Source organism: Leuresthes tenuis, unplaced genomic scaffold (genome assembly GCF_036924035.1).
Source record: "Leuresthes tenuis unplaced genomic scaffold, fLeuTen1.0.hap1 SCAF_11, whole genome shotgun sequence".
Classification (NCBI taxonomy): domain Eukaryota; kingdom Metazoa; phylum Chordata; class Actinopteri; order Atheriniformes; family Atherinopsidae; genus Leuresthes; species Leuresthes tenuis.
Genome location: NW_027325365.1, coordinates 19,577,151 through 19,597,359, shown reverse-complemented (window position 1 = coordinate 19,597,359; position 20,209 = coordinate 19,577,151). Strand labels below are relative to the sequence as shown.

Here is a 20,209-nt window from a genome sequence, read left to right as displayed (position 1 = left end):
ATCAAAACCGAGGCTTTAGACAGGTAAGCTGACGAGGGTGCAATCAAGATCACAGGAAAAGTAAGAGTAGTATGGTTGAAAATGAAGCTCACTCTCTCACACACAACCCTCACAACGCATGACAAAGATTTGAATGAGCCAATAATATCCACTCCTTATGTACAAGTATTTGAATTACCTCCGTCAAACACGAGGTCATGGTTTCATTATTAGAATGAACACAGCAGACTGGTTTCAACGTGCTGCAGCACTGGGGTCGAAACTCATGGCAATGGACTTACTCCGACAGATCTGTATACTGGATATCGTTCTAAGAGATAACTGTTCATTACTAACACCACAGATGGACTGACACGGAAGCAACACAGACATTTAACTTTTTGCAGAATAGGACTTGGGGGGGGGGGGGTTACATCATTTTTTGTGTCCTAGTTATCATGCACAAGTATGCTTTTGCAGGGGTACTTGATAATATATAGATCTTTTTTTGAGACGGGCCAAATAGGCCAAATGCGAAACCTAAAATCAATAAATTAAATATATTAGTGTTGTTGGCAAATTAACTGTGGAAACATTCATGCTCTCATTTCTTTTTACTTCATAACAAGACAGTATAGCAGGTAAGTCAAGTGTTTTGTCATTTCATTCGTCTCACTGGATTCGTAAGCAGTTTGTTGACCAGTCAAACCTTGGGACATGTATTCCGATTCAAAGCAACCAACAGAGGCCCTGCAGTCTCCTTGTTTGTAAAATCAATGCAATTGTCATCACTGTTGCTCCCTGTAGAGGTGAAATACTAGGTCATAAACGTCTTGTGCTGCTTTTTTCTTCTTCTTAACAGCTGAACACTATAAAGACAAATGTCCATTGAGACTGGTGTATTGGGCTGGACTGTAGAAAAGCAGAATGTAATGGATGATGAGCACCAAATCGAACTGATTGGAATTCAGCAGCTTTAACAACGTTAAAATGTCTCAAGATTTGTGATAAAACCATTTATTTCATGTAAGGTAATTGTTTACATATACGTAAGCACATGGATGCAGTTGATTCAACAGACTTTTCTCTCCATTTTCTTTTTTGCATCTCTCACTCAGTGAACATTGCAATAATAGCAAAGGGTAGAGTCGGCCTTGAGGATGCTTCCTGGCCTGTAGGCCACGTTTAATGTTTTCAGTCTTCTGAATGGAGAGTGTGATTTTGAACCAGGGTCTCTTGACTTTGTGAGAAGAAAACTGGGAATGAGAGAAGGCCTCAGGCCAAACAGATCTCTACTGAAAGAGTTTGTGGTGTGAGGTTTTTTTTCTTTCTTTCTCTGGCACTCATCCAAGTTATTGAGCTGCATTGGAAGGAACTTTTTTGAGGCTGAAGTTGGACCAGTTCACTGCTACCTTCTGGCGAGTCTGCTTGGCAGAATCGAGACAAAACCTATAGGGAGTAAAGAAAAGAGCGGACACAATAGGAGTAGGAAAGAAGAAAAAAAAAAAGCCCAAGTTAGATGATTAAATGTAACAACTCCAATATTTTTCAAATGCGCTCTTGTGTAGTGTGCCTACCTTTTAAAGTATTCAACTTCCCGATCAATCTCATCCATCTCTGTTGGATCCACATCTTTAGGCAGAAAGACATCATCTAAGGAATACAAATAAACATCAAACATTAGATGGAAAGATTCAAATAAACGTGGGTTAGAAATGCAGATAGTTTCCCGTACCAATAGTGCTGCTCGACTTTTCACCCTTGTTCTTGTTCTTCCTATTTTTCCCCTTGGATTGTTGCTGTTGAGACCCATTTGCCTGAATATTGGGGTGAACTTTCTCCGATTCGTGCTCAGACCGACCTCCCCGTGCATCTGTGTCACTTTTGCCCCTTTGTGCACCCAAGAGCCCGCCATTTGTTGCATGTTTGGATGATTTACCCTCTTCAGCTTTCTTAGGCCCGTTTCTCTGGTTGTCTGCAGAGTGCTGGGGCTGTTTATGCCCAGACTTTGATCCATTCGATGCCATTTCTTTAGACTCATTTGTTTTAGGTGCTTCATTCACAGAGGCAGCTTTGGTTGGTTTATTGGAACTTTGCTCTGACACACATTGCTCCTGTCTCTGCTGCTGTTTTTTATTTTTCTTTGACTTTGCACCGTTATTCCCAGCTGTCGTGTTTTTCGCATCAGGAGTGTCTTCCTTCGTTTTAGCTGTAGCTTGGGCTGGCACCTGTGGAAAACTGTCAGATCCAGTGGAAGTGCATCTTTCTGGGGATCGAACTCTTATGAGCTTTGACAGACTGGTTGTAGTGTGCAACCGCTGGGTGTCCTTTAAAGCAGTGCCCACCCCTGATGAAGTGGTGGTGGCATTAGGGGATGGGGCAATACTTGAGTCCTCCCATCCATTAACCAGGTCCAAGTGGCTCTTAAAGGTTCCCAGTGAAAGAGGGGAGAGGTCCAGGTCTATCTGCTGCAAGTCAGAGGAACCATTAAGGTGTGACAGTAAATGGTTTCCCTCCAACGTGGCTGCCTTCTTTGGGAAGTCATTGACATCCAGATTGAGGTCATACATGCTAAACGAGGCCCGGATCGAGTCTTTGATGGTGTTCTTTATCTCTTCTAGTCGACTTGTGAGAAAACTGTTGACCCGTTCGAGTTCCAGCTGAGGCCAGTCGAGCAGCCGACTGGCTTCTGGACCGTCGGGGATGGGCTCATCGATGGGCTCAGACGGATCGGAGTGGGGGTCACTGCCTGCAGCGCCCATGTTGCCCTGCTGAGCTTTTTCCTAAAACAGACACGGAGCACACGTATGAGAGAGAAAGTAGGTGCATAATGTAATGTTACTGAGGTAACAAATAAGTAGAGATGTTTCCAAAAAAAGATCTAAAGGTTAGATTATTTATCACTATTTGAAAAGACAAAATTATATCTGTGTTGGGGATCATTTTCTTGTTTTTGATACCCATCATAAGGTGCTAGTTTTTGTTGAGGTTTCTAAGCACTATAGGGTAGATGATGAAAATTCACAAAAACAATCATCAGCCACATGGTTTCTACGGTTACCGCACCTTCTTCTTTTGTTTGTGTCGCGCCCTTTTGGCAGCCTTGGCACTGTTGACGGGTTTGGGCTCAGAACTGTTTATGAAGTCTAGCAGCTCGTCCACGTCCCTGTTGTCAATGGCACCAGCCGCTGTCAGTTCTGAATCTTGACGCTGAGGAAGCTCCTCTTTGCGTCGGGTTAGACGAGAGCGAAGCTTCTCGCGGATCTCAGCGTAGTTTCGGCTGGTTGGTGCAGCCGGAGGCTGAATGACACAGAAGACATTTGTCACTCTTTTCGCTTTTATGGACGATTAATAAGTCTGCTGTAAAAAATGTTAACTTTTAACTGCAATTTCAAAAAGGTGACAGCTAAAAGTACCGCATTGTGTCCAAAGAACTCGCAGTAGCAGCAGTCGCAGTACTTTCCATCCTTCTGGTTGGTGGAAGAAGAGGCGCAGGAGCTTCTCTCAGAGCTGCTGTCTTCATCTTCCCCCTCCTCCAGCTCCGACGGCGGATGGCACAATGTCCCATTCGTCACCTTGTGCCCTTTACATGTTTGATCCCTAAAAAGAGAAAAGACGAGATATGAACACCTCAGGGTGCACTTGTTCTTTAAGTAAACACTCAAACTTTACCTGTTAAAGAAAAGCAATGCGGAGACATTAACACCAACCTGCAGGCTCCTGCTGTTAGATGACCTACATTGGAGGTGGCCACGGTTCCCGGACTGTGACCATTACATGAGTGGTTACAGCCCATGAGAGACGTGCCCAGTTTGTTGTGTTGTGTATTCACAGCAGGAATGTGGGAGTTTTTGCATGGGCTGGGCTTATGGACAGATGTTGGGCTGTCTGGACTTGGAGAGCTGAGTTTGGCTGTGGGGCTTTGGAGATTTGGTACCAACGGGGAGAAAGGAGCATGGGCTGCCACGCCAGTGCCACAGGAAGAGGTTACATGGCCGTGCTGCCCAGAGTTCGGCTTTGGGGGAAGGAGGGTGGAATGCTGGGAAGAAAGGCCGGTGGGACTGTTGGGGGGTACCGACAAGTCTGTGTGTTGATGGTGGTCGTTGGGATGGAAGGCCTCACCTGGACAATTCAAACATAGACAGAAATTAGCTCTAGGTCCCACTTATTATATCTCATTTTTAAAGTGTACCAGTTTAAAAACAAACAAACAGGTTTTTACAAATTATTTCTGCTGCTTTAATCACAACTGAAAAAGCAAAGAGACTCTCACAAAAAAAAAAGAAAAAGACTGTAAATAAGGTTAGATAAAACAGCTTGTATAATCCGATAATCAATGCTTTAAACTTAATGAGAGATCGAAAACATTCTTTCTTTAAAGTTCTGGATTCTTTGAATCTCAGATTCAGTTCAATGCAACCGATCCCAGGGAGATGAAGAACATTGACCTGGCGGCGTTGGTCGACGGCACATGGTCTTGAAGTGCTTGGGAGTGGTCTTACAAAGGTCTGCTGAGGTAGACAGGGGGTTCCCAGCAGAAGATCCACTGGAATTCTGGGATGATGGGTGACTGTAGGGACATACTTTGGGCGCTGACGTTTTAGCAGATTTTCCAGGTGCTTCATGAAGTCCTCTTTTCTCAAGACAGGCTGATCCTGCTGTTACACCTGCAGGTACAAACATGCTTGAAACATTTTACACAGGACTACGTGGTGGACACAAAGCAAAAACAAAAATGCTAAGAAGAAGGCCAATTTAAGTGTCCACAATCAATCCAAGTTTAACAGATCGACGCATAAGAATACATGTTTTGTTTGTTAGCACTGTGTATTAAACATATCAATTTCAAATACTCTTACTATCCATACCACAATATCACCACATCTCAGTGAGTTTGAGATGACTTGAGGAACTAATTACATGATAAAACATGGAAAATCCCTACAGAGGTACATTTAACCCTCTGCTTTATTACAGCTACGAGACAGAAACCAACATCCCTGAGAGTAACCACCACCCAACTCCAAATGCAAACAAAGCCTCAACCCCAAAAAGAAAATTTATCAAATTCAATTCAATTCAATTAGACATTAAAGGAAACATCTGCCTGTACAGCACGCATGCATCATTTGATTACTTCCACTTTGTTCCATTTAACAACAATCTGCCAACACGGGCCATTCAAATGTTTGTGAAACTAGAGACACGAGCTCAGCAACGCGTCAGGTGAACATGAAATCAGCTGATAAACCAAGAGGGAGGGGGGGCAAGGAAATAAAATAAATAATGATAGCCGTCTTCCACGATTCACACTGCCAAGACAAGCACCTGCCTCTCAGAAGCACAAACACGCATCACTTCCATTTCTCCGCTAATGAAACAGCTTTAAGGCGGTTGAGGAAAGAAACACCCCATAAAGTACCAGAGTTACTCAATTAGACTGAGCAGGTAGCACGTATGAACCTACATTCAAAAACACGTTACTACAAACATGTGTTATAGCTGTAAGGTGAGCCACCAGGTGCGGATCCACGGTAGTGATTTCGACGCTTCTTTTTGAAGTACTTTGACTGTCGTGACTTGTTATATAATTTTACATGATAGATTTATCTGATACATTTTTTTTCTGTATTTGCATGATGGGTTTCTTTCTAGCTGTGGCTGTTTTTAAATTCTATTTTGGGACTGAGGAGACTGTCGGTGTTTGCGTCACTTCAGGTAAATGTGGCAACTTCCTACTGCACAGAACCGATAAAAAGGTGTTTGTTAGTACTTTAGCAGGTGCTTCTCTTTCTGTGGACTGCTTCCATTAACACGACAACACCGAGCCCACTGAAATCACAAAACGTGAGCCGACTGGGTTTCAACGTGGATGAGGTGCAGCCCATAAGTACTGTGGCCTCATGTAATAATGCAGTCGCGACCACTTGGTACACGGGCCCGAACAGGCTGACAGGCATCCCAGCATCATCGCAAGACAGTCTTGAGTCTTACTTAAGCCATTTTACAGGGTATTTAGGAAGATAAATACATTTGTTGTAAAACGCTCTGTTTTACAGTTCCACTTAAAAGCATTTCTGAATTAATACAAAAAAGGCCAAGAATCACAATCCAAATGAGAAATCTAAACTCTGGATCACTCCCTACGAGAGCCATGTTTTTGGGAGCTTAGGATATCAATAAATACATAGTGCTGTCATTTCCGAAGCAGGATTTTGGCAAATCGGAGGAGTGAAAATGTGTTCCATCAACAGAACCCGATGTGTGAAATCTTTGCTCGTCTTGGTGAACAGGTTTAGGCATGAAATTGCCTCAGCTGCTGTGCAACCTCTACGCCAAACTCTGGTATTTACCATTTAGTTAGAAAATAAGACTTAGAGTTCTTATTCTCCGATGAAGATTTCAATCATATGAACAAGTTTCTTTTTCCAAATAATTCATGGTTTAACACCACCTCCCAGTCTAAACTGCTATTTTAAATGAATAACAAACTATTCTACTTTTCAGAAAGCTGAGCCCAAAACCCCTCAGAGAGCAGAGCAGAGTCACAGGATGCATCGGTGGTCCTTTGAGATGCAGCAGCCCAACAGTTGAAAAGGCGTCTAACGTGTATCACACATTGACTGCTGCGTGAACAACTCAGCCAGCACTGTTTCTAACAAAGTTCATGTCCACTTAAGAAGAGAAACATTTCTTTGAGTCGTTTTCAGTTATCACAGCCTTTGCTATTGGATGTTTTTCTCTTACCCTGTGATGACAGACCTTGTTGTGAGTGTGATGAAGTGTTGTGGTTGCAGTGCTCCCCTCCGTTGGTGTGGGCAGAGTTCCAGAGACCTGACAGTTTGTGGGCTGACAGGAAGGAACTTGGGTCCCAGTCTACAGTACTTTGCTCCGGGTAACCGTTCCCACAGCTTTGGGACTTACAGGAGGAAGAGTGTGACAATGGTACCTGGATTTGAAAGAAAAAAGCCACCGGATTAGTTAATCATCAGACTGTTTAGGTAGACTTGCATTCAGACTCGCAATTCAACGGATTAAATAAAGAGTCAAATAAAGACTCATTTAACAATCACTTCAAGGCTCCACCTCTTTATCATCTTTAAGGTTACCGTTTGGGCCAAATATCAACACCACACCACAAACCCCACGTTCAGTTGTGGTCTTACTGAACCCTCTGAGGTCTATGATCACTGCAGCGTGACGTCATTACGGCTCAGAGGGTGAAATATTTTTTCATGACAAGTAAAATCAAGACATTTCACGCAGACGATTTATGTGAAACAAAGTGTGGTGTGTGGACAGCAAATAAAATAAAGAAAAACTACATTTTTGCCTGCTTTACAGCACAACAACAACCTCTAACCCCTATCAATGAACCTGTACTCACAGAGAGGAAACAACGAGTTCAGTAAGTGTTACAACCAGTTTATCCAAATGTCAGTGAACAGAAGTTGTGTGAAGGACCCAGACATTAGTCCCTTTATATTCACCGGTGTGGGCTGGTCCTGTGTACTCCGCCTCTCCTCCTCTTCCACACTCTTACAGCAGCTCTGACAGATCCATAGAGGCACCTCTCCCAGCAGGGACTGAGACAGCGAGGGCACGGCATCAGCCAGCTTGCGCCCCGGCGCCTCCCGTAATAAGGCCTGGGAGAGCGCAGGCACGGCGTCGGCCAGCTTCGTCCCATGGCCCCCGGGAAGTCCGTTCACAGAGCCCGCTCCCCAGTCCTTAAATTCTCGATGGCACAGGAGGCAGCAGGTGTGCATGGGCTAGGTACACAAAGAGAGAGCATGGCTGAGATCATCTTTTTAAAGCAGAGATCTGTGATCTGTTTGTTCGTTAGTGAACAACAAAAACAGCTTAATCTAATTTGACCCTTTTACCCCTTCCTTAACTTGGAATGAGGTGGTCCGGGGGACCAGTTTCGAGTACATCAAAATGCCAATCTTCTATAAAAATTTGAAAAAAAAACCATGGCCCAGAGAATCACTAAATACACATTCCAACAATGTTTTTTTGTTGACGACCACGGTGCAAACTCACTATTTTTCTCACGGTGGACCTCACTCGCAGCTTCTTCCCTGTTGCTCAGTGTCTTAATTGTGTCAGCGGGCTTTTATTAACGCTGCCGCAAACAGCTGTCAGCAAGCGGGGCTTCTAAACACCGTTTCAAACGGGGGTCTACAAATGCAGGCAAACATAGCAACAAATAATGCTTCGAATGCCGCACCGTGCAGCACACAGGCCAACATTCACAAACATCAGGTGCTGCCTGCAGCTAACCGGCTCTATAATTCAACAGAAAGGAGATTAAAGGACAATCATGATCACATGGTGTTACACATTAGTAAGTTTCATTTGAATGATATTGCCCAATATCACAAGTTTGCCTTCTGTGGCTTCACAATCTGCACTGGCTGCCAATCGTTTTACAAAGCAAGTACACGAAACAATGACCGCAGACACATCTGCAGTCTGGGAGGCTTTTGTCAGCCCGGCTGCTGTGGACAACAGTAGCTTCGAGTACCTGTAAAATTCTGTTTTGTTGATTTCTTTTATACAGCAAGTGCACCGCTAACAGAGTGCCAAAAACAAGGATTAAAGAGGCTTTATGTTGTGAAATAAATGTTGATTTAAGTTAAGCAATTCTATGACTTGTGTGTTACCAATTTAAATCGATGCATACATACAGCCACAGCAACATGATGCCGGCATTACGCGACATCCCCGATCACTGAAAATAAATAATCAGCCACTGAAAAACTCATATCTGCAACCTGAGGATTATTAACTGGAGAAGGGTCCTGCCTCAAGGATTAAAAGGCATGTAATATATGTGCATACAGAGGAACATTATTCCAGATAAACCACAGAGACATCTGAGATGACAGAACTAGAGAATGTAAACATAATTGGCTTCGATCCCCAGGTCATCAATCAGACTAACTTGTCCACACAAAGTTAGTTTGAGTGTGTATAAACACTCAGTTGCAGGTTTATAAAACGCCAATAGCTTAATTAAATCCAGTGATGTGCATATGTGATGCAAAGCGTCCTGAGGTTTCAACCGGGAAGTAAAACAAGTTGCATTAACGATGTGTTTCATGGAAGAGCTTAAATAAATGAACACCACAGGCTTGGATTCACTGTAAGGCTGTTGCTTTTTCATTTGATCGATCTATCTTGGTGGGCATCAGCAACATGCGCTATAAATGTAATTAAGTTATGCAAGAATCAGTCAGGTTAGACTCAAGTGAGATGCAATTTCAGATGGTTGCTGAACAGAGAGGGACTAACCCATCTTCTCTTTTTATGGCTTGTGGTTTCCATCAGCTCAGATTTCTAATGCCACTGATTTCGATATAGCTTGGCAATATTAGCTCGCAAGTTAAGGGTTCGCACTGTGAAACTTTCTGACATTGGCTGCTGTTACACTCCCACAGCACAGAAGATACAGTGGGGGAAGAAAAAGGTAAGTAATAAGACGCAATAAAATAACATAAATACGTCCGGCCAATGGTCCCATCAGATCACTAACCCGCAATCTCTATTAGCTGTCTAACGAGCTGCTAAGCCACTAGCTGGTTAGCCTCTGCTCGGATCAAGTGGAGGCAGCAAGCACGTTTGCAGCACGCTAGCTGCAGACAGACCGACTAGCCTTTCGGCTAACGTTAGCTGGGCGGATGAAGAGTTGTAAACGCTGGAAATGGGACGAACTGTCCGAGGCACAATGTCACCTGTCCGGTAGGAGAGATGGGCAGCTGTACTGGCCACACTGCATTAAAGCAAATTGTGCTTGCTATTAAGTTGGACTGGTTATTTATTTAATTGTACATCCAACGCCATGAAGCTCTACATCCACAGCAAGTACATTAAGTCTGAAATAGCGTTCAAGTAGCGAGCGGATGCATTTAATTTCACCTCAGTGTGGTTTAGTTACATAAAATAGAAGCACCGTGGAGGGTGCCTGGATTAGAAGAGTGTTGCTGGCAAAAAGACTATTTAGCCTATAATAAAGGTAACGATAGGATTGCTTTAAGCTACCTGGTTCGCCCTGCTGTTGGCCAACCTATCGAGCCCAGCATCTCCGCCGCCACCACCAGCTGCATCGCCGGGAGAGACTGGGCTCTTCGGTGCGTTCTGCTGTCCAGGCACAAGCTCCTTCTGGGCGACCCCTTGCTGCTTGCTTTTCTTCCTTGCCATTACGGTGGTATTTATGGTACGCTTTGGCCAAGTTTGCACCAGTTTCGATGATTTAAAGCGCACACTTTCGTTTCTTCTCGGACCTCAAAATGTTCTCTATCTCCTCCAGTCAAGACAACAGTCAATATGGCGGAGTACTGGCACACTCGGGAGTTCAAAGGTCAAAGATACTGCTGGCAAAGAGGCTTCACTCCCACAGTTAGAACACAGCTCCACTCGCATTCAGGTGGTGAAGCCAGACAGCGCCATATTTACTAAGGGCAATCTTACCTTCTGTTTTCCTTTCTCCGGCACATGTATGAAAATATTATTTATAAACTAACTAGTCATAATTTTCAGCCTAGAAACTGAAAACATTACTTTATTGGGTGGCCATATTTATATTATAGTATGACTATGATTTAAGTTGTGGTTAGCACCGTCGCCTCACAGCGAGAGTGTTCCAGGTTCAACTCCCGGCTGGGGCTTTTCTGTGTGGAGTTTGCGTGTTCTCCCCGTATATGCGTGGGTTCTCTCCGGGTCTTCCTCCCACTGTCCAAAAACATGCATGTTAATTTGGTGTCTCTAAAATTGTCCTTAGGAGTGAGTGTGAGCGTGTGTGTGGTTGTTTGTCTCATTTGTCTCTGTGTGACTCTGTGATGGTCTGGCGACCTGTCCAGGGTGTACCCCGCCTCTCGCCCGATGACCGCTGGGATAGGCTCCAGCCCCCCAGCCACCCGACCGACGGATTAAGCGGGTATAAACAATGGATGGATGATTCAAGTTTTCGGTATGTCTTGAATGGTCATATAATCCATTCAACAATAATAAAAAAGTACTTTTATAGAAATACAATTAAGTAAAGGTCTAGGGATGAACAGAAAAATATAATAATCAGCTGTGAGGCAATACAAATGGAACAATGGAACTTTTTTTTTACAACTACCTCAACAACTCCCGCTTACACACATTGTAGTCTACGTTTTGATGTAATAGAGTTGTTCTGCATATGAAATTGTCATTATCATTGCTAAGGTATGTAAAAATATTTTAAAAAAAGATACGTTATAAGCATAAACTGGATACAAAAGAGTCAACATGAATGGAGTAGGGATGGGAGTGGTTGAAGGCTTGACAATGACGTTTTACGTTGTAGCTTGACGCAAATGTTTTCGAGCGTATTTTCGTTTACAGCCTTGACGAGACTTTGTAATACTTTTCAAGAAAAAAAAAAGAAAAGTTAAAATATTTCACTGACACACTGACATTCTAATAGTGTTGTTGACCGTATGATTAGCCAAAGGGGTTAATTCCCTTAATTTATTTCTAGTACAAACAAACTATTTAAAACTAACGGCATACCTATTTGGAGTCAATGGTGTCCGCCGGTGAAGTTTAGAATTTCCGAGTTTGCGTTAGCCACTGAAGGCAGCATCACGGTCGGGGGTTCAGTGAATTGAGGACGTAGCACAGACAAGCTTGTCCGCTGCACTCGGCTGCTGATGCTTGTTCCACAGTAGGTTGTTTACCTGCCGTCTTTTTACTCTGACACAAACAATAATGGAAGGACATGTTTGCAACATCCAAGTGCTTCTTCGGGCTGCTGAGTTTCTGGAGCGGAGAGAGCGAGGTTAGTATCTTATGTCAGGGTTTTGTGTCAGCAGAGCGGCCAGTTACTTGTTTGTTGTAAAGAAAAAAAAAACGATAAGATGCACCACAATGCCACAATATCGATGCCCGCGACATATGATGCTGAGACAGAGCTGTTTGCAATTGTTCGATACCTCATCGAAATTCTCGCTTAGAGGTGACTTCAGGCGCTGTGTAGCTTTTGACTCAGTGACCTATATATCGGTCGCATCATTGTACTCGAAGGCGCCAATCTGGACGAGTTTGAAAATGAATCCGGGCGGCGCTGAGCGGTCATCGTTACGATGACTGAAAGTGCGGCCGGGGAAGATCCGAACAAGTTTTATTCGTTATTTATGCGCCGCTGAAACGTCAGTTTTTTGTTTTTTTCTTAGTTGGGAAGCTGGTTTGACGATAAAAGCTAGGTAGTGGGCGATGGCGCCAAAACCAAAAACAAACGTTCAGCTGATGGCAGCAGTTACTGTTCCCCCCCCCCCTCCTGTCACCTCAACACTGATGTTATCTTCCAGCTTCGCAGCACGCACTAGTACATGTTTGTTTGTAGCCCCGGGACTCCAAAATGACACACAGTGAGAATATGTACATATTTAACATCGTTGCCATTGTCCACAGTGATTCCGCCCATGACTGTTTGTCTGACAGCTCTGTTTTGTTTTGTGTGCCCCCTCCCCTCCAGAGGCAGAACATGGATATGCTTCAGTGCTGCCTCTCAGTCCAGGTCACTCTGATAAAAGAAGCAACCAGAAGAGCAAGAAAATATCTGCTGGTGGCAATAGGTGAAGACATTATGTAACAGATAACTGACAAGAGGGTGTGGCTGTGACTTTCAGTTCTGATTAAAAACTGTTAAACATCACCCACAGGCACTGCTGAGGGACTTTCTATGAACAGTTTCAACGCTAACCAAAATGTCTTTTGCTCTCACTGCAGGACAGTTCACAATGAGCTGGAGAAAAATAGGTAATCATGAAATTTTTAATTTCAACAACGACAACGGGAGTTCATGGGCTGTTCTCACGTTGGCTTAACCGCACCAATTGTTTCTTATTGTTGTGCTGTGCAGACGAGCTCAGCTGAGGCACTGCCTGGAGGAGCTGAAGAAGCAGGTTCCCCTGTCATCGGACTCCATGAGGAACACCACTCTCAACTTGCTGAGACAAGCCCAGCTTCACATCAGGGTACACGCTAACATCAAAATGCTTCAAGTTCAGTCTCGAAAGCCCTTTCGTGTTGCCCCCGGCGTCGCCGCTCACCCTGTTCCTGCTGTGTTTTAGCCCTGGTGGGCTCCTCACCTGTTTCTCCTCCTGTGTGCATCATTTCAGAAGCTCCAGGAGCAGGACGAGCGTGCAGAGAAGCTAAAGGGCCGCCTACGCTGGGAGCAGAGAGAGCTGCGGGTTCGGCTGGAGCAGCTGCAGAGGGGCACAGAAAGGATGAGGAACAATAGCCAGGGGTCCACCATGTCCTCGGAGAGGTCAGACTCCGACAGAGGTCAGAGCTCTTTTGTTTATTCTGCACCACTTTGGTCTCTTCAAAGTCGAGAATGATTTGAAATATTGAGATAAGACAGTTTCCAAGTCTCACCTCAGTTTGAAAAGGATGTTCTACTGCCGTTTCCTTCTGCTAATATGTTTCGACCTGTGGTTGGTTTCCTCACAGAGGACGTGGAGGTTGATGTGGAAAGCGTGGTGTTTGACTGTGTGGACTCTGACGGACTGAGCATTGCGCACACTGACGCAGACCACTGTTACTCCAGCATGGACAGGGCCTGGCTATGACAGCGGCAAACATGCAGCGTTTGCCAGGTGGACAGGGAGAGGAGAAAACATTCCAAAAAACAAGAGGACGAAGGACGAGGGAGAAAGATACTGTACAACTGAACACTTTTTTTTTTTTTTTTCCTTCTTTTTGTCAGTACCACCTTTTGACATTCTCTTATTGAAACGACTAAACGCTAAACATGAGCGAGACGAGTCCATTTGCACTGAACAGCAGCTAAAATCGCTGAGCGAGGATGTTTGTTAAGTCACACATGGGTTTTGATGATGGTGGGGTTTTTTTTGCCCTCCCCAAAACCACGAGTTTCCCCTTCCGATGATTCAAAAATCCAACCTTCTTCAAGGGCTTCTTAAAATCCAAATAGTTTTTTTTTTTTACACTCTACAGTGTCTGAATTCTGCCTTAAATTGGATTTGGTCGCGTATTCTACACAGCTTTTTCTCAGCACTAAGTTTGTTTTTCAGTGATGTCACGTCTAGCACGCACTTACACATTAACCTGTGCTATGTTTTGTGTTATTGTCCAATTATCTAAGTTCAGTCGCGTATTTAGCTCTTTTTCTTCTGTTGCACATAACGTCCGACAGTTGCACTTGTTTGGTCTCGAGAAGATTTGGAGGTCTATCCAAAGGAAAACAGTAAACATTTAACTTGGGTCACATTTGCACATTGATATTTGGCAGTAAAGACCGCCAAATATTAATTTGATGTATCAGTACACAATTCAGTCTGTATTTACGAAGGAAGAATTATGTCACCCGCGTTCAAGTTAATTTGTGAGAGCATTAAAAATCACAGTTTTAGTTACTGCTAATTTTAACTGACACTACCGAAGAGTGTCGGCCATCAAAATTGTTCAGAAGTGTTAAATACGCATAGAAAATCCTCCAGTCAGGCAGGTAAAACCTACTTGTAATAATTATGCAACTGATGCTTTTTTTACATATTTAAAAACTGAAGGTGCTCTCCAGCTTCACCTTTTTGTATATGCAAGATGCCTTATTACTCGTTTATCTGTCTCTCCGCCCAGTAATATTATGTAGCAATTTTTGTACTGGTGTAAGCTTCTTTTTTTTTTTCCTTTTTAAACAAATAAATATTTTCCTTATTTATGTGCTGTGTTTTACAACTTTTTATTTGATTTTTTTATGATCTGTTGGTTCCAAAACAAACAGGCTTCCGTTCCTCGTCTTAAATTCCGAAATAAAAGGCACACAGATGTACGCTTCCAGCACAAGGTGTCGTCTTGTTAGGATTAGAAAAGGTCCATTTATTGACAAGCTGATATTCCAATAACAGACACTGCTTGGGTAGTATAGTGTGAAAACAGCAAGGAGCTCCTGCATTTGGGTTAATTGCAACACTATCTACGGCTTGTACCACAGTATCAAATGCAGAGTATTTCTTATCAGTTTGACTGCCAACAATATGAACTCTTTTTAAGCTGACATACTTCAGCGTGAAGCAGTGAGATAATCAGCCTCGGTTCAACACTTAGGGTAATGGTACGGTGAACTGAGCAAACAAAAACGAGATGACACTGAAACGGCACAGCTGAATCATAAACAAAGCATTAATTTAAACAGTTTTAAGTGATGCTGCTCCTGGATTGTAAGAAATGGGTGAATTGGAACAAGATGTACAGACAAACACGGTGAAAAGCAAACATCGGTGGGCACACAGAGGTTGAGCAAAGGTTTACGGAACACTTCCACTGTTGGCTATCATCCTTTTTTTTCATGGCACCCAGGGCCATATCCAACCACTCATTTCCAACGTTACCATCTATGGCAAAAAAAACAAAAAACTGAAATGATGCGACAGCAGAGGTATAATAACTAACTCAGTGTGGCGTGATGAGGGAGACTAGAGCAGGCTCTTGAACCCAGCTCAGGCCTTTTATGGTCCACCTGCCATTTTAGTTAGATGCATCCTCACAGAGGTGGTCAACCGTGGCTGAGATCGTAAGTCTTCACCCAGTGCTTGTCTGAACAATGACAGGGGGAAATGTAAATCTGTCCCAGAATCAGTGGTTGCAGATATGTGTCGCTCATCATACGTATTGTTTCTTCTGGGCATGTGTGGCGAGGTCCTTTGCTTTCTCTTTAGCTGCCAGTGCTGTCTCTCTTGCCCGCTCTGTTGCCGTTTCTGCTAAGGTTCTCGATGGAGTTTCACCTACACAAGAGCAAAAGACTGCTTCTTAGTTTCAATCTAGGTTTTCATGCAAATTAGAGAAAATAAATGTCCATAACAGAGCTGAAGCAGTGCCTGGGGGGGGAGAGGGGGTGGGGACAGCTGCGGTTACAAGTATCTGCTGTGACTTTAAGCTCCTCAGTTTCCCAGCAGCAATAGAGGACAAAAATACTCATTACGGGGCTTTTAGCAATGAGCTTCAACAAGAAGAGACAGATAAGCACACAATGTTTGATTCATTCGAACTTAAAGCAATTTCATGTTCGACATTATTAGCATGTTCTCAAAAACATTAATACAGTCAAGCTAAACCAGTACAAACTTTTATTTTCGCTTTTTAAACAAACATGCAGTTGTACGTATGGCCTCATTGTGGTCAAACCAAATATCTTCTAAGTGGACTTAAATTTCCAGAGAGCATCAGAACATCTTTTCCTAATCATTTCTTTTTTTTTTTTACAGCAGATACTTTGACTTATTACAGCAGGTAATGCAAAAGTCTTTGATAGATAGAGATAAATTTAAAAATTCATGCTATTAGAAAAGAAAGGGAAAATTTACCTTGCATTCTGGCAAGCACATACTCAAAGCTTTTCATCGTCTTCGTGGCGCTGGTCTTGAATCTTGCCAGACCAAATTCCTGTTAAGACAACAGAGCAGGAGAGGAAGGCTCTGTGAGTATGTGACAACGCATAACTCACATCAAACACACACACACTGTCTCTTCAGGCCTGGCTACAACAATAATAATGACATTTAAAAAATAAAAAAAACTATCCTATGTCATAAATCATTCAGTAATTCAAGTCCTGACAGGCCGATAGCTACAACTGCTCAGCTGTTACATCTTAACATTGTGTGTTGTGTTACTAATTTTACAGAATGACAGACCGGTGGGTGACTCCCTTTCAGATGCCACACACTACTTTCTCTGGGTTCTTCCATTTTAACTGACCTGGATTGCTCTAGAAAGCCCATAGACATTGGAAGAGATCCAGGCTTCTCTCGTAATCTCCGTCCAGCCGCCGTTTTCAGGGTTAATACGGTAGTGACACCTCTCCTCCACAGACTGGCACAAAGCACAAAACAACAAGCACAACATGAGGCAACGTTTTTACTTTGTGACGCCCTGAGTGTTTATGGAAGAAAACCTGAAGGTACCATGAGGCGAGCATGGCTGATGTTCCACGTCAGTGTGGTCATGGTCCTCTTCTGAGGATCCACAATGGAGTCCTCAATGATGTACGCCGAGCTGGCCATTTGCTTTGGAAGATAAGGTTCCATCCAGCGAGGCGCGCGGCTGGTTTTGGTCAACAGACGTCTGGAAACGAGGCAGTTGGTGGGGGTCACCTCTCGGAAAATTATATCCTCCGTCAAGACATGGTTGCTGCGAAAGGACAAGATCAAGAAAATCAGGGATTGGCCAAGCTTTTGGCCAAGCAACAGTTCCACACCCGGAGACTTTTAATTCACAATAATTAAGGGGAAAAAAAAAAGAACTATTGGCATGTGAGATGCTGAACAAACTTAAATGAACAAAATAGTTCATTTGAGAGCAAATGCAGTCAAAATGACTTCAAGATAAACAGAATTACTGCCACTGCTGAGAAAACTACAACCTGCATAATCCCTGATGGTTAGGTCATGTATTCACAACAGCAAGGAGCAAGCAGAAAGAGGCAAGTAGGTCACCAAAAACAAAGCCAAACTCACCAGCACTCACACTCACATGTGCAAACAAAAAAAACATTCTATACGTGATCTTTTCCCTCCTGTTTTAACAGGGTGGGAGAAACGGCCTTCTGAAAAGAAATTTCAGACATTTTCCTGATCCCGCGCAGTAATATTAACAGCTTTCTCACTTGCATACGTACATTTCCACAGAGCCGGTCATTCTTGGTACAATATTCTGCACCACACGAGAATTTTTTTTTAGTTTGAGAAACAGTATTCTAAACGTATGAACTAGTTGTTTATTAAATCACTCAACGTGGTGATTCCGTCCCTTATTCATAGCAGAAAGGTTTAACACAGTCATGTGACTAACCGGTTGTAATTAACCTAATTTGTTGTAAGCTGTTCCAACAGATGAGCTCTAAGCGTTACACCACTTTGCCATGAATATCATTTCCCCCATTCAGACTACTTAAAACATACGGCTGGTTCTAATTCATAAATAGTATATACTATGATAATACTGTAGATCGATGGGTACAACGGTTGCCTTCAATCAGACGGATGCTGGTTCAATCCACAGTTTCCTCAGTCTACACATGGAAGTCTCCTCAAAATGTTAATCCCACTTTACCCCCAGGATGTTGCTTTGGAAAGAAGTGTCTGCTTATTCAAGTGTAATTAACTAAATTCAACATCTGATGTCTTTTACTCAGTTATATATTTATGTCAATGATTTTCCAGTAAATGTATCCAGCTTTTGATGTACATTTGGTGGTGTCTCCACTTTGAAAACAAATTCACAGCAGCATAAAATATAAACTTCACATTGAAAAATGGTAAAAGAAAAAAAAGAAGGTAAAAACAGTAACACATATGCAGCATACACGCATCAAAAGCGTCTAAGCTGCTTACAGAATACGATTTAGGAAGAAAAAATGAAGTAGACCAAATTAGGTCACGGGTAAATGTGCAGTCAGACCCTGGACTCTCATCGACCTCACCTGTAGGGGTTGGGATATCGTTGCCAGAAAGCAATGCAAACTTGGTCCCAGGTGCTTTTCAGCAAACCTGCGCAGCAAAAATACTTCACCATTTTTCCCGTGGTTTACTCTGGCAGTATTCTGCGGAGACACGGAACAAAGAAAAGGTGTTTGTTGGCCGGTATCATACAACTAATGGTAGAGAGGTACAGCAGGAGGACCGGGGTTTAATGTTCACAGCAGTAGCTGGTGGAAAACACTCGTGCATTAATGCGCGGTTCATGAGGTCGCAGTTCTGATGGCTTAAAAAGCTGATATTTAAGTTATTCCTAAGTGACAACAATCCAAACGAATCAATACTGAAAAAAACGGATGGGGAAAATATTTAACCGTTAACTGTATGTCCGGGATTGTATTTATTTAGCAATCAATCGTGGCCCTTTCGCGAGTGTTCATGAAGCTTCCGCTAGCTGTTAAAAGAGTTAACATTATAATATCTTATACCTTGTAAATGCCTCAATGAGTCGGTTAGTGTGACTGACAAGAGACTATGTGCCTGTCGATATAACCGCTGGTATATATTTCAACAATGACAGGCTAACGTCAGATAAAACCGTTATCACATTTGTCACGTACATGCTCCTAGCTTCCTGCTTAGCATGAGCTAGCCTAGCATGAGGCTAATCTCCTGAATGAATGACACACTGCGCCCCGGAAATGTCTTCTAACATCAGAAAATAAATGACGCCATTTCAAAAGCATCGAGGGTTACCTGCAAGGTAAAACGATTAAAAATGTCAGAATTAACATTTCATGCTCCTGTCGGGATGAACCTCATCTTTTGGCTACCGAAACACTACGTCAAACGTGACTGTAATGGGTGGGAAGGTCAAACATCAACGACATATCCGGAAGGTGGCGCGACTGCGATGACAGCTTTAAACACTAGATGGCAGCAGGGGACTGTGAAAGATGCCGCACAGGACTCAGGTCTATCTCCATTTATTGGTCAGTTTTAAAAATAAAAAAATAAAAAAAACTTGTGTCATCTGTAAGGCTCCTTCAAAAGTGTGTTACTCAGAAAATGATAAATTATCTTCAAATGATGAAAAATAAAACAACACTCTAGTGAATTTTACTTAATTATGCTATGTTTGAGAGGAAAGATTTAACAAAATCCTCGCATCCACTATGATAGCTAATGGGTCTGACGACATGGGTCTAAGACTAATATTAATAAACTGGGATTCAGATACAAGCTTAGAGCCTCCATAATAATCTACATTACATAAAAGAACATAAGCTTAAACCTGGAAATGAAAAACGTGGGTGTTAAAATCCAGCAATACATATGCAATAGGTATTTTCTTTGCTGAAATATGAATCACATTGCGTAGGCCACACTTGTCATCTTGCTAATTGAATGCTTTATTGAATTTACTTGACCTCCTTTTTTTAAAATAAAGTCTTTAGAGTACATAATTCTTTGTTGATGTTCATGTTGATTTTCCATCTGTCCCGTTCAGAGAGGTAATTATTTGCATACTACAAGCAGGTTGCATGCACCATAGCACTGAACATACTGGAGACACCCAAGAAATCAGAGTAGTTAGTTTTGTGCTGCTAATTAAGTCATATTCCGTTTTACTATACACCCGGAAATATCTGGCATTTACTCTGCCTCTACATGTACAAGTCAAGATTGCTTTATTTCACATGGAGGCACAAACCATAATTTCTCCTAATAGACTAATCAGGTGTGGGGTTTGTGTA

The 20,209-nt window shown here is 42.8% G+C and overlaps 3 protein-coding genes across 3 annotated transcripts; 1 reads left to right on the top strand and 2 right to left on the bottom strand.

Moving 5' to 3' along the window:
* Window positions 1-964: 964 nt before the first annotated feature.
* fam193b (family with sequence similarity 193 member B) lies at window positions 965-10,340 on the bottom strand. Its single transcript, XM_072395969.1, has 10 exons — window positions 10,024-10,340; window positions 7,470-7,748; window positions 6,727-6,928; window positions 4,428-4,646; window positions 3,690-4,101; window positions 3,396-3,579; window positions 3,046-3,279; window positions 1,715-2,762; window positions 1,557-1,632; window positions 965-1,428 (listed from the first exon to the last, which is right to left on the bottom strand). Exons 1-10 carry the CDS (start codon window positions 10,180-10,182, stop codon window positions 1,332-1,334), a joined length of 2,910 nt encoding a protein of 969 aa, XP_072252070.1. The 5' UTR covers window positions 10,183-10,340; the 3' UTR covers window positions 965-1,331.
* A 1,282-nt stretch (window positions 10,341-11,622) lies between these two features.
* On the top strand, window positions 11,623-14,698 carry mxd3 (MAX dimerization protein 3). Its single transcript, XM_072395968.1, has 6 exons — window positions 11,623-11,791; window positions 12,488-12,587; window positions 12,742-12,771; window positions 12,875-12,989; window positions 13,134-13,299; window positions 13,468-14,698. The coding sequence occupies exons 1-6, from the start codon at window positions 11,722-11,724 to the stop codon at window positions 13,584-13,586; spliced, it is 600 nt and encodes a 199-aa protein (XP_072252069.1). The 5' UTR covers window positions 11,623-11,721; the 3' UTR covers window positions 13,587-14,698.
* Window positions 14,699-14,832: 134 nt separating this feature from the next.
* Window positions 14,833-19,308, bottom strand: prelid1a (PRELI domain containing 1a). The gene is made up of 6 exons (XM_072395967.1): window positions 19,209-19,308; window positions 18,458-18,577; window positions 16,941-17,166; window positions 16,735-16,848; window positions 16,341-16,419; window positions 14,833-15,761 (listed from the first exon to the last, which is right to left on the bottom strand). The coding sequence occupies exons 2-6, from the start codon at window positions 18,547-18,549 to the stop codon at window positions 15,640-15,642; spliced, it is 633 nt and encodes a 210-aa protein (XP_072252068.1). The 5' UTR covers window positions 18,550-18,577; window positions 19,209-19,308; the 3' UTR covers window positions 14,833-15,639.
* Window positions 19,309-20,209: the final 901 nt, after the last annotated feature.

What these genes read in the sequence shown, in the direction of transcription:
- prelid1a (XM_072395967.1), bottom strand. Translation starts at nt 18,549, where the DNA reads ATGGTGAAGTATTTTTGCTGCGCAGGTTTGCTGAAAAGCACCTGGGAC. An exon ending in GGCTTTCTAGAGCAATCCAG is followed by an intron (nt 16,420 to 16,734) that starts GTCAGTTAAAAT and finishes TTGTCTTAACAG; the next exon opens with GAATTTGGTCTGGCAAGATT. An exon ending in TGTGCTTGCCAGAATGCAAG is followed by an intron (nt 15,762 to 16,340) that starts GTAAATTTTCCC and finishes GCTCTTGTGTAG; the next exon opens with GTGAAACTCCATCGAGAACC.
- fam193b (XM_072395969.1), bottom strand. Translation starts at nt 10,182, where the DNA reads ATGGCAAGGAAGAAAAGCAAGCAGCAAGGGGTCGCCCAGAAGGAGCTT. An exon ending in CCAACAGCAGGGCGAACCAG is followed by an intron (nt 7,749 to 10,023) that starts GTAGCTTAAAGC and finishes TTGTGTACCTAG; the next exon opens with CCCATGCACACCTGCTGCCT. An exon ending in GACACAAACAAAAGAAGAAG is followed by an intron (nt 2,763 to 3,045) that starts GTGCGGTAACCG and finishes TGTCTGTTTTAG; the next exon opens with GAAAAAGCTCAGCAGGGCAA.
- mxd3 (XM_072395968.1), top strand. Translation starts at nt 11,722, where the DNA reads ATGGAAGGACATGTTTGCAACATCCAAGTGCTTCTTCGGGCTGCTGAG. An exon ending in AAGCCCAGCTTCACATCAGG is followed by an intron (nt 12,990 to 13,133) that starts GTACACGCTAAC and finishes GCATCATTTCAG; the next exon opens with AAGCTCCAGGAGCAGGACGA. An exon ending in GAGGTCAGACTCCGACAGAG is followed by an intron (nt 13,300 to 13,467) that starts GTCAGAGCTCTT and finishes GTTTCCTCACAG; the next exon opens with AGGACGTGGAGGTTGATGTG.